The sequence below is a fragment of the Cydia amplana genome, chromosome 2 (genome assembly GCF_948474715.1).
Source record: "Cydia amplana chromosome 2, ilCydAmpl1.1, whole genome shotgun sequence".
NCBI lineage: Eukaryota > Metazoa > Arthropoda > Insecta > Lepidoptera > Tortricidae > Cydia > Cydia amplana.
In genome coordinates this window covers 23,987,541-24,003,019 of record NC_086070.1, presented here as the reverse complement: position 1 = coordinate 24,003,019, position 15,479 = coordinate 23,987,541, and the positions used below count along the sequence as shown (strand labels likewise).

Below are 15,479 nucleotides of genomic sequence, written 5' to 3'. Positions count from 1 at the left end.
GGTACTAGTAGGTACCTTCACGCTCCGCGATTGTTGAGCCATTTAGGATCCTACGGTGCACTAATCTATGACCTTTGGTGGTCACGACTCTCAGTCATGAAGAAACAAAGAAGAAGGTAGGTTAGGTATTAAAAAAATGTGCAGACGAAGTCGTGGGACAAGCCAGTGAAATTATAATTCAAAGTTGTCACATTAGTTTAGTTAGTACGAGGACTTACAGAGATATATTAAAAACAGGTCACTCAAGTATTTTAAGTCGAAAACGCTCGACATGTTTCACTTCGTACCGAGGAGTATCATCAGGAGGTAGCGTTTCAGATGACTATTGACCTATGCGTGGCGTAATTATGGCGTCTTTATAAAACATAAGCAAGGCTTCTTTGAATATTTTAATCTTTAGCGAGAACTTGCATGCAATTTACGTTACATTGCCGACTACTAAGGTAACTGCGTTCAAAAGTTTGATCAGATACCACAATGTCCGCACTCCGCAGCCACACTTACCCGCATTGATCTTAATGTTTTTAATTAATACGACCAGATAATATATGTACCTACTTTATTATGAACCCATGACAGATGTGATACAAGCATAATGGCGGAAGACAGCTGTGTTGGCAGCGTTATAACTCCAAACGGGGGGCACAACAGACAGTATTTTCGGTTGTCTCCTCAGATGACGAATCCTGACTCGGCACAGTTTTAGTCATAGGTTGATTAGTTGTAGTCATAGGTTGATTAGTTGTAGTCATATGGTGATTAGTTGTAGTCTTAGGTTGATTAGTTGTAGCTATAGGTTGATTAGTATCCTGTGAAAAACAAGGCCCGTTGTACAGTATAAACCAGTCCTGGAACGGGGTGGAGGGATGTTTGCACTTGTACTCGCAGATGCTGTGGTATGTCTGGTAGTCGTTGGCGCAAAATTTGAAGCTGTTTAAGCAGCCGCACGGGCCACGGTTCGAGGCGACCGCTGGCCCTAACAGAACCACTGAAATATAATAATTGTATAATTAAGTGAGGGCCAAAACACAATTCAGTTTTTTACAAATACTTACATGTAATGTGACAAAGAAATTGGTAAGATTTAGACTATATAGTTTGACCAGTGTGGCTACCACTAGTTTGGCACTGACAGTGACATAAACGCTATACGGGTACAGATACTCGTACTGTCTCATTTCAAACATAGGTATTAGAGAGAATCATAGAATCATACTGTTTTTATCTTACGATAGTACTAGCACCCAAAAAAGGGATGAGTATAGCTTTTTCTTCTTATTTACTGACATAACAGGCGGTCCTATCCTTGAAAAGCTATTCCAGAGAACCAAGCCTAGAAAATTCGTGAAATTTGATGTAACGAACTTTTTACTTACTGAAACAAAGTCCTATTATAGTCCTCATGTTCACTTCGAGTGTTTCGACAAGATTATGAAAACTATTGCTATTTTAATTACTATTTATGTGACTAATGTGTACGTACACTCGAGCACATTATCACATATGAAAAGTACAGTACAGTAGTATAAAATACCTTGACAATCATTATATTCCTCCATTTTCCCATCAGCTGTCACCACATTTAGATCAGGTTGAGTCGGCTGGAGCGCAAACTTAGTGGAACTAAATTCCTGTGTAGTAAATTGAGTTCTGGTGCTTAAAGGTCCCAGATTATCCCCGGGACAACAGGCTACCTTCCCCGACACGCCCGATTGCTACGTCAAAACAATTTGTTTTATTACTTTCGGCTTTCGTAGTGAAATATATTTTTGCTGGTGGCTGTACTTCTTATAGGTGATAATGTGCTCGAGTGTACACATTAGTCGCATAAATAGCTATTAAATCAGCAATACTTTTCTTAATTTTGTGTCAGCATTCGAATTGAACATGAAGTCTTTAATAGGATTTGGTTCAAGTAAGTAAAAATTTCGTCAAATAAATTGTATAATTATAATTAATGAATTAATTATAAGTTATTTTCGCAAAAAATACTTTTTTATACAAGTTTTTTTCGCCGACTGTACTTTTTATTCAGCTGGCAACTAATGCTTAATGAGACAATTCTAACAAACCCAAACACAATTAGATTGCGTTGTTTTATCACAAATTTCCTACGGCCACCTCCTGTGCCCATCGTCAGATCACTCAGCTTTATGGTACCATAATATATATGTATTGCATTGTCACTTAACTTACATATGTAATGCGAAGTGGGTCTAACTTAACCTGCAAGATTAGACCCAAACATACCTTGCAATTTGAATAAAAGCTAGTAATAATAATTGTTGTATTTCAGTGGTTCTGTTTGGGTTAGTGGTAGCGACTGTAGCGAGCCCACTTGGGCCGTGCGGCTGCAAACCGGTGTTCGAATATTGCGCCAGCGACTACACCACGTACCACAGCATCTGCGAGTACAAGTGCAAACATCCCTCCATCCCGTTCCACGACTGGTATATTCTGTATAACGGGCCTTGCTTGTCAGGGACGGAGACTACAACTGAGCCGAGGACTACAACTGAATCGACGACTACGACTGTTATACGTAGGAGTCGTAGTACTTTTAGTACAACAACTGAAGCTGAGATTTTCCAATATACAGTCAGAAATAGTGTTAACGGCGCCGGCGGCGGCGATTTTTTTATAACATATTCGCAGGGATAACATTAATTTAGGTTAGGACACCCAAGAAAGTGAAATAAAGTATTTAACGGTTGATATATTTTTATTTATTTCAACTACAATGCACAGAACATAAAAATAATGTACAAATGGCGGACTTAATGCATAATTGAAATCCACGTCTACATTTTTGATTTAGTTGAAAATGATACCAAACTTTTGACTGACTGAGAACTTAGGACACTAATTAATTGCAAATGGTCTCTAGAGTTTAGAACAACCCCTTTCAATGAGTACCTATTTCGAATTAACATTCACTCTGTATAACGTAGCTTTTTAGTGTACAAGTGAAATTATTTGGTGAATAAGAGCTTTTTACATTTTTTTTTAACTTGTTATTTTTATGAATGATTTTGTAATGCATGTTGTACCCAATAAGACGAAAGCACGCCGTGAAATAGCTACCGCTTCTCGTTGATCGTGGGCGGTAAAACTTTCGTGAAGTCTGTGTTAATTAATACACTATGCAATTGATTGGTTTTTAATTTCATTCGTTTTGCTGTATGCTTAATAGAAACGCCTTAAATAATTAGTAATCAAAAATCATTTAGCACAGACTTGGCAATTCGTTATTTTCTTTATCGGAAATGAAAGTAATGCCACTAGTTCAACCAACAACGTGTTAACAAACCACTAAATAAAAAGCTGACATCACGCAAACGAAGTTGTCAGTTGTTAGAATCAGCATTATTGTAAGTTGTCTACACCCATATTTTTACACTTGACCATACGACTATTCGGGACGGATTGGATAAGCTTGAGTTTGCTGATCCAACGTACTTACAGTGCGTCGAACGGAACGGAAAAATGCTTAAAAATATTAGAACATACAATTTTTGACAGAGGCGTGTTTAGATATTTTCCCATAGTTTTAAGTCATAATGTATTCTTTGTCCACATTTTCGTTAGTGAAATATTATTTCTCAGAAACGCTTAACTTTTCAGGAATGTCCTTGTTTTAGGGCTAACCTAACCTGACGAAAATCCTGAAAAGTCAGTGGTCAAAAAGTAGCCGAAAACACTTCGCCTGATTTGTGCACAAGCCCATTGAAAATAGGTAAATGTAGGAGTAAAAGGTGCCAATTAAAAGAAAAACTATATTTTAACTTTTTAATCGCATTGAAATCGTTTGGTAGCTAGGTAGTAACAGTAACACAAATTAATAGCAAGTAGAAACAGCTAAAAACTCCCCGAAATTTGGACAAACCATTTCCAACTATATATATTTGCGACCATCATCTCAATGGTGCGGAAGGGCATCTTATTATTAATTAATCTTCTTATCAGCAGTACTGTAGATAAGCCTTGTTATAAGTATTTTTTGTGATTTTATTTAAAAAAATTGCCTTTCTACTACCAAATCCCTTGCGTTATGTTAGTGTTTTCCCATTTTTAACCGCGCAAGCGTGCCTTGCACGGCCCGTAGTAGAGTACCGACCAACCTACTACTCCAGGGTTCACGCACTCGAACTCGCAGACACTGTAGTAAGTCTTATGGTCGTAGCCGGCGCAAAACTCCTTTTCTGGTTTACACCCACATAGTTTAGGTGTTCGAAGCATATGAATCGGGGGAATGCGGCCGGCCGCCGCCATGCCTAGAAAGGCCACTGGAACAAAGATATCGGTGTGATAAGTTTTTGTCAAAAATTTAATTTTTGGTACAAGCTTTTATCGCTGACTAGTTTTCCTTCCACAGACAACTAATACTCATCGAGACAATTCTAAAAACCCCAAACACAATTACGTTGCGTTGTTTTTTCACTGAGTTCCTATAGCATGGCCACCTCCTCTCTCCGTCATCAGATCGGCTTCATGGTACCATATAATATTTAAAACTTTCGCGTTTTGAACACATATTAACTCACATTTATAGACATCTATTAAATGTGAGTTAATATGTGTTCATGGTACCATATTGCATAAAATTTGCGGGAAAGCTTTTTACAATAAGCTATTTCCGATTCTTTTTAAATATTAATTTAGTTTTAATTTTCATTTTATGTGTTAGATGTGTGAAAATGGCAGAGCATATGTTTCGGGATTACATTGGCAAGTTTTCAATTAGAAGCTGCTAAGCGGGCGAGGTGTTCAAAATGATCTTGACGCGACTTTATTGTTAAGAGAATAAGAGCGTGTCAAGGTAATTTTGAAGACCTCGCCCGCTTAGCAACTTCTGCTGCTGACTGTAGGTATACTATCCCCATAGTCTTACAGGTGTTTCAAAATCAAAACCTACTATGTAAAGTTAGAACTTGTTTTGGTATAGGTACTGGGTATACCTACCTATATGAATGATTAAATTTTTTTAAGCAATGAACAGTGTACAATAGAATTTAAGAGAAGTCGAAAGTTAATTATAGCAACGACAGGAACAACTTCAACTTTTCGCTAAATGAAAAATTACTACAAAAAATACTGATAATTTTCCATAAAAACACACGTAAAAAAAATTAAAACTTACCAAACACTCCTAACAGTAGCACTATGGTTTTCATGATCAGCTCTAGTACTTTTAGAGTGGCTAACAAAATATATTCTGCCTTTTTATAGCAAGGCGCGTGACCAGTTTAATTTATATACAAGGACATTTTTGCAGATAAAAAAATAACATAAAATTATTAGCACAATTTATTGTTTTAATAATTGCCTACAATATTTTCAGGTTTCGTTTAATCGATTCGATTTAACACAACACGACTCTTGTCCCCAACTAAAATACTTATTACTTACTATACTTACCGTAGCTGCAGGAAACGGGAGATGTCGATGTTAATTTCTTCGATAAAATAAGTGACCCGAATGAAACGTCTTCATAAGTAAATAACCACAGTAATGTGGAAACTACAGCAATGCAATTTATTAAGGAAAATGACAGTGAAATCTCGTGTTTTGCGTTGCAATTTTCAAAATTTTAGCAATCTTGAGCAATTTCTCTAGGAATTTCATCGATTTGAACCCTGATTTTTTGACTTTCGCTCGATAGAAAAATATCACGATGATACCCGCTATTACGCTCAGCGAGAGTGAGAAATAACCCGAATCTACGGGGCCTTAAGGCCCGCCGTCCTGAGGCATTGAGGTGTGCTTGGGAATGCCGAGGCATCCCTCAGGCGTTCTCAGGCATATCAATGTGTCTTAGACAACAACCGGGGCGTTCTAAGCTTTTCTGGACATCTGGGCAAGTCTGCATGCCTGAGGACGCCACGGCAATACGCCGAAGGTTCCCTTGCCGTGCCATGCCGATAGTTGGCACCGGGCCTTGATGGAAGGTCATGAAGACATTTTAAATTAAAACGTAAAACATTTGGCATACTCGGGAGTATTCCGTATTAAGATTTCTTGAATCCTTTTGGATTGCGTTATTAAAAAGCTAGGTTTTGCTGATTAAACGTACCTACAATACGTTGAACGGATCGCATCGGTATAATACTCAAAAATATCTGAACATGCAATATTTGACAGAGGCGTGTTCTGATATTTATGAGTACTTTGACCGCATAGATAAGTTTAATATCTATTAGCGACATTGGCTACTTAAAGTGTGCAACTGCATCTGCGGGACTACTTAGGGGCTGTCCATAAATTACGTCATCTATTTTTGACGATTTTGACCCCCCCCCCCCCAAATCATACAAAAATCATGCTTCGAATGACCCCGTTTCCTCCTACGTCTTGCTACCATCATCCGATGTCCAGACCCCCCCCCCCCCCCCCAATTTGAAATGACGTAATTTATGAATAGCCCCTTAGCATCATCCAAATACCTAAGTAAAAATGTGTACTAAATACTGCCATTGTGTCCATCAATATTTTTGTTTGATTGGTTGTTTAGGTACTTCAATAGGTACAGGTACAGTCAGCTGCAGAGAAAAGTTACCTCCCCTGCATAGAAGTTTGTATGCAAAGGTGTTAAGCAAATAGTATTGCTGACTGTATAATTTAATAAAACAACATGTAGAGAGCGTGTGCCGTACGGATGGACACATGCTAGTTTGTTTTCCATTGAAGGCCATTAGTCCACCCCATGAGGGGAGGGAGAGTTACAGAGAGATCGAATCCAATGAACAGTTGGACATCACCAAATGCTCGAGTAACAAATATGACAACTATAAGATCCCAATAATTAAAGGCATATCAAATGAATCGATTTGTGATCCCTCGCTTCCTTGAGAATCCCTTCATTTTGATAACAATCGAACCGAGTTTTTGCTTTTATATCACTGAATTGACGGAGTACAATAATAATATGTTCTGTTGTGTTTTACTGTTACTATTTACTAATATAACCGACTTTCCAAAACTGGGCTATCACCGCGAAAATCGAAGTTCGCAAATTGCGGGCGTCTTTCTCTGTCACTCTAATGACGCCTTTATTGGAGTAAAAGAGAAAGATCCCCGTAATTTGCGAATTTTGGTTTTCGCGGTAGGCCCTCTGGAGCGATTTCGAATATTCTTTGTAGTTGTCATCGAGAAATCAGGGCAGATCTCTTTACTCTTTAGGGTCATACTGGTCATTCTTGTTCGATAAAAAGTAGCCTCGAATAGGGAGAATAGGGAGAGTGAGAGTGAAGTCCATTGTTACGTTACGTGTATTAAAAATAAGTAAGTACAAACATAAACTTAACTGTACATCGATAGACCTTATTACAAAACGTATAAGGTCCACCGATATACAGCTAGCAGTGTGGGCGATGGTACCTAAATATACGAGTAAAAGGTGTCAATTAAAAGAAAATAAATATTTTAACTTTTTAATCGTATTTATAATCGTATTTTACTCATTAGGTAGCTAGTAACGCCAACACAAATAGTATGTAGGAACAGTTAAAAACCTCCTTAGGGAAGCATACTTCGTCCTATTTTACCTAAATTTAGACAAAACATTTCTGACTACATATTTGGGGCTCGGTTTGGTGGTTAACGTGTTTTCAAATTTTTAAAATTTCCAAATTAGCATAAGTAATAATAGGACATCTTGTTATTAGTTATGTAAGAATTTTATTCATAATTTTGCCTTTCTGCTACCAAAAACATCTGTTACGTTAGTGCTTTCCCATTTTCAGCCCCGCAAGCGTGACTCGCACGGTCCGTAGTTGAGTATCTTCCAGCCTACCACTCCAGGGTTCACGCACTCGAACTCGCACATACTGTGATAATTCTTATGGTCGAAGCTGGAGCAAAATTCAGTTGTTGGTGGACATCCGCATAGTTTAGATTGTCGAAGGTGCCCCGGCGGAGGTGTCGGGGGAACATCGACGGCCGCCGCCATCCCTAGAAGGGCCACTGGAACAAAGATATCAGTGTGAATAGGTATTGTATAGCCTGACCAGTAATATATGATAATTGTCAAGAGGGCGCTGTTATTCTCATGTATAGGGTGTAGATATGAGCGCCGATAGGCATATAGCCGGCGGCGGCGCGCCGGTCAAAATTGGTCGGCGGCGGCGGCGAATCGGCGGCGTGGCCTTGAAACACCTTTGATTAATGAAAAAAGAGTTCAAACCAAAATTTTACCGAAAAAACATGTTTTTGCTGTAAGGAAGTTATGAAATAAATGCATTTTTTATTTTCAAGTATAATTTATTGAATAATGGTACGAAAAAATTTGATATCGTATAAACTGTGGATAAGCGGTATCGCGCGGCATCAGAGGCGGTCTTAATCATCTCCCTTATCTTTTGTGCTATGTTAAAAATTGCGAATTGACTGTATCAGGGAAACGTCTTGTCGACAGTCCAAAAAAAACGAGCTCCGTCTAACCAATATCGACCTAACAAAATCGATTTATGTCAAAAAGTGAGGCCCAACGCCGAGCTCCATGTAACACCGAAGACTTGATTTCGACGCCTCCCAATGCGAGGCCAAAGGATGAGCTGCAGGTAAGCATACAGCTAAGAATCGAACGCTAAGTGTAAGCTTGGCTGACGGCTGAACGCCTGGAGCGCCGATTGCAGCGCGCTTCTGTGCGAGGCCGAGCTGCAAGAGAGCAGAGCGAGTGTGCAGGCCGATAAAGACTGAAGCCATAGTGTTAAAGATCTGGAGCTTTCCTGCGGGCGCATTCGTGCGACGCCAAAGGCCGAGCTGAAATGGAGCTAAGATCGGATAAGGACCAATGCTCAAGCGTTTTGAAACAGGCCGAAAGTTGAGTTCAAAACTTGCAGGTTCAGATCAGGGATGTTGCGGATGCAGATTTTTTGACATCCGCGGATGCGGATGCGGATGCGGATATTTAAAGGCTCACATCCGCGGATGCGGATGCGGATGCGGATGTCAAGATTAGGTACTTAGAAAACGTCAAAAATTACATTTTTAGTATATTTTTATTAAAAAAAAACGAAACGTTTAGTATTTGAGCAAGAATATATAATAGGTGCGTTATATTTAATAAACAGTAACTTCGCCGACTTTTCTGGATCTAGACGATTTCGTTATAGGTAATGGCGAAATTACCTAACACTTACGCCGCCGCTAAGACGTTCCTTTACCGACTTGTTCGACATCCGCATCCGCATAAGCTCCGCATCGATTTTATGCGGATGCGGATGCGGATGCGGATGTTGAAAATAATGCGGAAGTTCCGCGGTTGCGGATGCGGATGCGGATGTTCGCAACATCCCTAGTTCAGATAGCGGCTTAATTCCATGCGAGCGATGCAAGGCCAAAGCTTGACATTTCAACAGGGCGCGCCCTTCCGTGCGAAGGCAACGGCCGGACATTTGGACGTGGAAACGCTTAATATCTTAAAATTAACCCCATTTTATACCTTTTAAAGACGTTTAACCATGCTTGCAATGGTTAAATTCGCGGTAAATGACGGATGGTTAGCTGGCAAAATTTGTTATGCATTGGATCGGTAATCCAAAGATGTGGGTTCGAGTCTCACGTTAGCCAGAGTTGATCACAGTAAATTTTTTCATTGTGATTGACATGTCTAGTGTATATATACCATCTATAAATTGTAATGTGGAACGTTCCACAATAAAAATGGAAGGAAATCAGTATGTTTATTACAAGCATATTGAAGTTAAAATTGATATTAAATCATTTCGTTTCCCCAAGACTAGTAGCGCGGTTACTATAGTTCGTTTTTTTTAGCACTAGAAAGAACTTGCATAAGCGATCTTGACATGTCTTTTAACCTGTCGAATCCCACGATATGACGTCACCATAAGCGTTCTGGCTCATTGAAAAACGCTTTTTAAAAATCAAAAACTATTACTTATGAAAGCAGAAGAATATAAATGATCGTATTAGATTCATAATTGTTACATATTTGCCGTAACTTATTTTTAAAATGTGTTTTTCAATTAAAAGACACATCAAGATTGTTTACCTTATTTCTAATGTTAAAAAAACGAACTATACACAGATAAGTTTGCATTTGCCTTCGATATTTTTGAATTATATGGGCCTAAAATACCCTTTGAATGCCTACAAACTATTCGAAGTGGCGCCGTTAATGATCTAAACTCGATTAAAAATATATTATCTGATTCTGAAAGTAGTAGTAACTACCAAGGTCACGCCGATGCCACGCCGATAGCGCAGTGTCGGCGGCGGCGGCGCAAAAATTTTGTCGGCGGCGGCGGCGCGCCGGCGCGGCGCTCATATCTAATAGGGTGACAATTCAGTATAGTATGAAAAAATTAGTTCCAGTGAAATTCCGCAACATGGCGCACCCTCAATAGATCCTGGTTCACCTATAGCACGGGCGATATTTCCGCAACTCGACGACTATTCGAAAGGCATTTTTAAATTTGCCGCCTTCTTCTACTAACAAAGACACCCCTTTGTTAGTAGAAAAATCGGTCTGAGTATTATAAGACTTAGGAGTATTTAAAAAAAGTTATTGAGGAAAGAAAAACTCATAATCTCAGTCTAGTTTTTGAAGTGAAAACTTCTTTAGCGGCGCTGGGCACTTTTTGAGGTGGGGAAAAATGATAAACTCGAGACAGCGTAAGGCGATCACGTGACCGTAAGCCCCGTAAGGTGGCCACGCATCATTTAGATGGCATTTAAATCAATAAAGAAAAACTCAATGTTATTTGACATTTATGTTGCGGACTCCTTTTCAAAACCTATACTTACCTTTTTACACACTCTTTACTTATGATCAAATAATTTGACGATGTCATGGCAGTATGTAAATAAACATGTCAATGAAAAAGTGTGATCTTATTTGAGAATGATAATATATAATAAATAAATAGAATACCTCCGCTAATAAACGTATGTATCGTGTTACCGAGCGTCGGTAACATAGTGAGGTGAGTTTTCACTTCTATCGGCACTCCCGGAGTGCAACCCGTTGTTTTTTTGTTGTTCCTATTTACTGACAAATTGGTTTGACCAACTATAATATCCAGAGAGGAGAATGGGGACTTCGTTTGTATGGAGAAGCGGTCGTCCCCTGTCCTCTTTTAGACTTACCCAACACTCCCAACATTATAATTTTCATGACCAGCTCGAGTACTATCAGAGTGGTACAGAAAAATGTTCTGCCTTTTTATAACAATACGCGTGACCAGTGTAATTTAAAAGACAGCAACAGATTAAAAACAGCAACAAATTGTTAGCACAATTTATTGTTTTAATAATTGCCTGTATAATATGTTTAGGTTTCGTTTAATCGATTCGATTTAACACAACGCGACTCTTGTCGCGACCTACTTACCTGTTAAGGCCCGTCCAGATCTAGACAATACGCCGCAGGCATTGGGGCTCATACCACTGCACGCTCACTCTGGTTGTTGTGGTAGATCTGGATGCACCTTTAAGGCACGGCGTCCTCAGGCATGCCGAGGTGTGTTTGAAAATGCGGAGGCATCCCTCAGGCTTCTTAAACATATCAACAAGGTGTCTTAGACATGCAGGGGCGTTCTTAGCATTCCTGGACACCTTTGTATGTCTGAGAATGCCTGAGGGATGCCTTGACATTCCCAAGCATACTTCGGCATGCCTCAGGTCGCCCCGGCAATATGCCGAATGATCCCTTGCCGTGCCATTCCAATAGTCGGCGCCAAAAATTCAAAAATTTAAATAGTCCTTCCGCGCTAACATATGACGTGCAGACACTCATGGAGCTCAAAAACTAAATCGTTATTTAAAAAAAAAGATGACGGTGGTTAAATTATAGTTTGTCAAAGGACTGTCACATTTCAAACATAGACAGAGAGAATCATACTATCTTTGTCTTATATGTCGTAGTCAGATCGTATAATCCGCCGTATTACATTACGGCTAGCCGTTTTACAAAACAGGGGCGTTTTGAAATGCGGCGGTTCGACGATTAGCCGGATTGTCATTGCGATACGTTCTTCAATAAGGCGGCCTACGTTTAGCCGCATTGTATCTACTATTTAGATTGTGGAGTGACCAGTTCTTTCGGTCGCCTACGTAACCTTTGTTTGACAATGTTTGCAATTTAATTTATTTTTACCATGGTCCCACTGCGCTACATGTGTTTCTTTTCCAAAACATTTCCTTCACAACTTAAATAGACGGAGCCCCGCAAGGTTCGTTAGGTAGCTTCAGATGCCCGAAGGGCAAACCGCTCAGAAATAGGAGCCCCGCCGTCTAGTTATGTTGCGAAGGAAATGTTTTTTGAAAAAAGAAACAGTCCGACGAACTCCAGATTTGATGGACACCCCAGCGTTTTTCATAGTTTGTTGTTGTTATGTCAGACAGCGCCACGAGTGTTAAAAATGGGAACTAAAAACTGTCAAAGCAGCAGCTAATGACTCGCTGTATTACATTACGGCTAGCCGTGTTGAAGAACGTATGGCGCCGAATACATTCCGGCGGATTTTCATTCAGCCGCATTCAATCCGGCTAATCGTCGAACCGCCGCATTTCAAAACGCCCCTGTTTTGTAAAACGGCTAGCCGTAATGTAATACGGCGGATTATACGATCCGGCTGCGACATATACACTATTAGTACTAGCACCCAAAAGAAAAGGATGAGTATAGTTTTTAGGGTTCCGTACCCAAAGGGTAAAAACGGGACCCTATTACTAAGACTCCGCTGTCCGTCCGTCCGTCTGTCCGTCCGTCTGTCACTAGGCTGTATCTCACGAACCGTGATAGCTAGACAGTTGAAATTTTACAGACAGTTGATCTTGTCAATGAGATCAGACGTGTTTATTAAAATAATTATTCACGTGCATAATTTCGTGATTGTCTGCATTTACAATCGTGCATTATCTGGGTCATTAGTCATCTACCCCGACCTACGGCTACAGTATAATGTATAAGTGTAGTAAACAAGTGTAAGCGAAAAATGTCGGAGAATAGTCCATTTAATCGGAGTGGACTAACACGCCGCAGCCCGCCCTCAACGCCCACGCCGCAGCCCGGCCCGCCCGGGCCCGCACCAGCAAACATGCCGCAGGAAGAAGAGCCCCCGAAGGTATTTCCCACGAGTGACATCCAGACCTGGCTAAAAAAGATCGAACTGAACCTCCACGACGTATGCTCCACATCTGCAGAAGGTAAACTTAACACTGACCAGAAGATCAGAATTAACAACTTGTGTCGCAACGTGAGCCACTTAGCCTCACAAATGGCTATTGAATACCAATCCCTAAAAAGCCACGCAGTCCAAGCATATCAGTCTCGCCAAGCGCATCAGGAAAAAATGGACCTCGTACAACGCATCCAAGAACTAAAGGAGTCAATTGAGGAATCCAGCCGACAAGTTTCGGAACCTGTATCGTTTGCCGACGCCCTTAAGAAAAATGGAACGAGGTACGTTCAACCGTCTAACATTAGCTCAGTCGCAATCTATCCGGTTGACAAGTTGAAATCGAGTGAGGAGACAAAATCTCTCGTTCAAAAGATTATCCGGCCCGAAGTAATGAAGCTGCACGTGAGAGGGTTGCGCAAGATCAAAAACGGCGGTGTAGTGATAAGCACTGACTTAAAAGAAGACGTAATAAAACTCAAGCAATCGGCGCAGCTTATGACCTCTGGACTCACCGTTGATGAGCCACAAAAACGCAAGCCCAGAATTGTAGTCATTGGAGTTCCCGCGGACATGCAGGAACCTGAAGTCCTCAAGTGCATATTCCATCAAAACTTAGCCGATAAATTACAAGATTGGTCGCTCGAAAAATTTATGGCTTCCACTAAGCTCAGTCACAAATCCGGAAAAAAGGACGCCGAGACCTGTAATTATATAATTGAAGTTTCTGGAGCGATACGCAAGGCCTTAATTACGAACGACAGAGTTTTTGTGAATTGGTCATCGTGCCCTGTTAGGGATTTCACCTTGGTTACGCGCTGTTTCAAATGTCAGCTTTACAATCATGCAGCGAAGACCTGCAAAATGGAGACTAACATCTGCGGCCACTGCGGCGAAGCGGGTCACTCATTTAAGGAATGCACAAAAAAGGACGAAGCACCAAAATGTGCAACATGCTCGTACTACAAGAAACCATGCAACCACCAAACAGGCGAAGCCGACTGCCCAGCTAGAAAAATGGCCGAAAAAAGGTATTTAAACTCTATAGATTATGAAGGCGCCTAGGAGCGCTAACTTTTCACATACTTTTATAGCACTTCATTCACTTTCATTAGTTTAACTACCTATGAACAATAGCATATTTTCTGACCTAGATAGTTTCTCTGTATCAGAGTCTAAAGCATAAACCTGCAAACATCATGTTCGCCGCTGTTTAAATATAAACAAACTTGGAGATGATTTACGCAATATTGACTTTGGCCCCGTTTATAATTCTGCTGATGCAGAAAATAGTATGACCAAAAATGTCCAGCAAGCAATTTTACTTAACACAAATAAGACACGTCTTAATAGCAACGCCCTTCAAAAAATGACGTACGATGATACAGAGAACTTACTAATAGCCGTAAAATGATTACCTACTGTACTCTGATATTTAATGGTACTTAAGAATCCACTTTTTGTTTAGGTAATAAGACTTATATTGTGTACCATACCTATAGTTTATAATTAAGTGAATAAGTAATAAATAATTAATATTGTCCTTTGCTGCCTGAAACACAGGGAATCCTAGTTCAGGCATTTGTAAATCACTTGTCTTTATAAATTATTAGTCTTTAAGAGCAACCACTGTACTATACTTTTCTCAATAAATTATTTGTATTTGTATTTGTTGTATTTGTATTTTCACAGATGATGTATTTCTGTTGCCGCTATAACAACAAATACTAAAAACAGAATAAAATAAAGATTTAAGTGGGGCTCCCATACAACAAACGTGATTTTTGACCGAAGTTAAGCAACGTCGGGCGGGGTCAGTACTTGGATGGGTGACCGTTTTTTTGCTTGATTTGTTCTATTTTTTGTTGATGGTGCGGAACCCTCCGTGCGCGAGTCCGACTCGCACTTGGCCGGTTTTTTTGGTTCTTATTTACTGCTAAATTGGTTTGACCAACTATAAATTTCTAAGTAATGGCTAGGAAGCCGAAGACCAACCAGAGCGGGCTGACGCCCAAAGCCTTCCTATGAGAACAAACTTTTTAATTCGTTTGGGCTCTGGGAGCCTTAGGGCCAATTTAGACGATGCGAGAACTCGCATGCAATTTTAGTTACATTACGGACTGTTGATTACGTCCAATTCAACCCACCGATCAAAACCCGCAATGTAATAAAAACTCGCATGCGAGTTCTCGCATAGTCTAAATGGGCGGGCCCTTACTAAAGCCCTTGCTACACGGTCGCCGACAAGCCTTCTAACCGTCTGACCTTGGTCTGTCCTTGGTCAGTTTTGGTCAAATTTTGTTGGAAACAACTGTCTACACGGTCCGTCCAGACCAA

General features: G+C 40.1%; 2 protein-coding genes across 2 annotated transcripts in view; both read left to right on the top strand.

The window, feature by feature from the left end:
- Nucleotides 1-15,479, top strand: part of LOC134660804 (structural maintenance of chromosomes protein 4) — a 57,814-nt gene that overhangs the window by 11,672 nt on the left and 30,663 nt on the right. The window lies entirely within an intron of this gene.
- Nucleotides 12,960-14,236, top strand: LOC134662226 (uncharacterized). The gene has a single exon (XM_063518489.1). The coding sequence runs from the start codon at nucleotides 12,960-12,962 to the stop codon at nucleotides 14,205-14,207; it is 1,248 nt and encodes a 415-aa protein (XP_063374559.1). The 3' UTR covers nucleotides 14,208-14,236.

Excerpts from the sequence above, each read along its gene's own strand:
- LOC134662226 (XM_063518489.1), top strand. The coding sequence starts at position 12,960 with ATGTCGGAGAATAGTCCATTTAATCGGAGTGGACTAACACGCCGCAGC.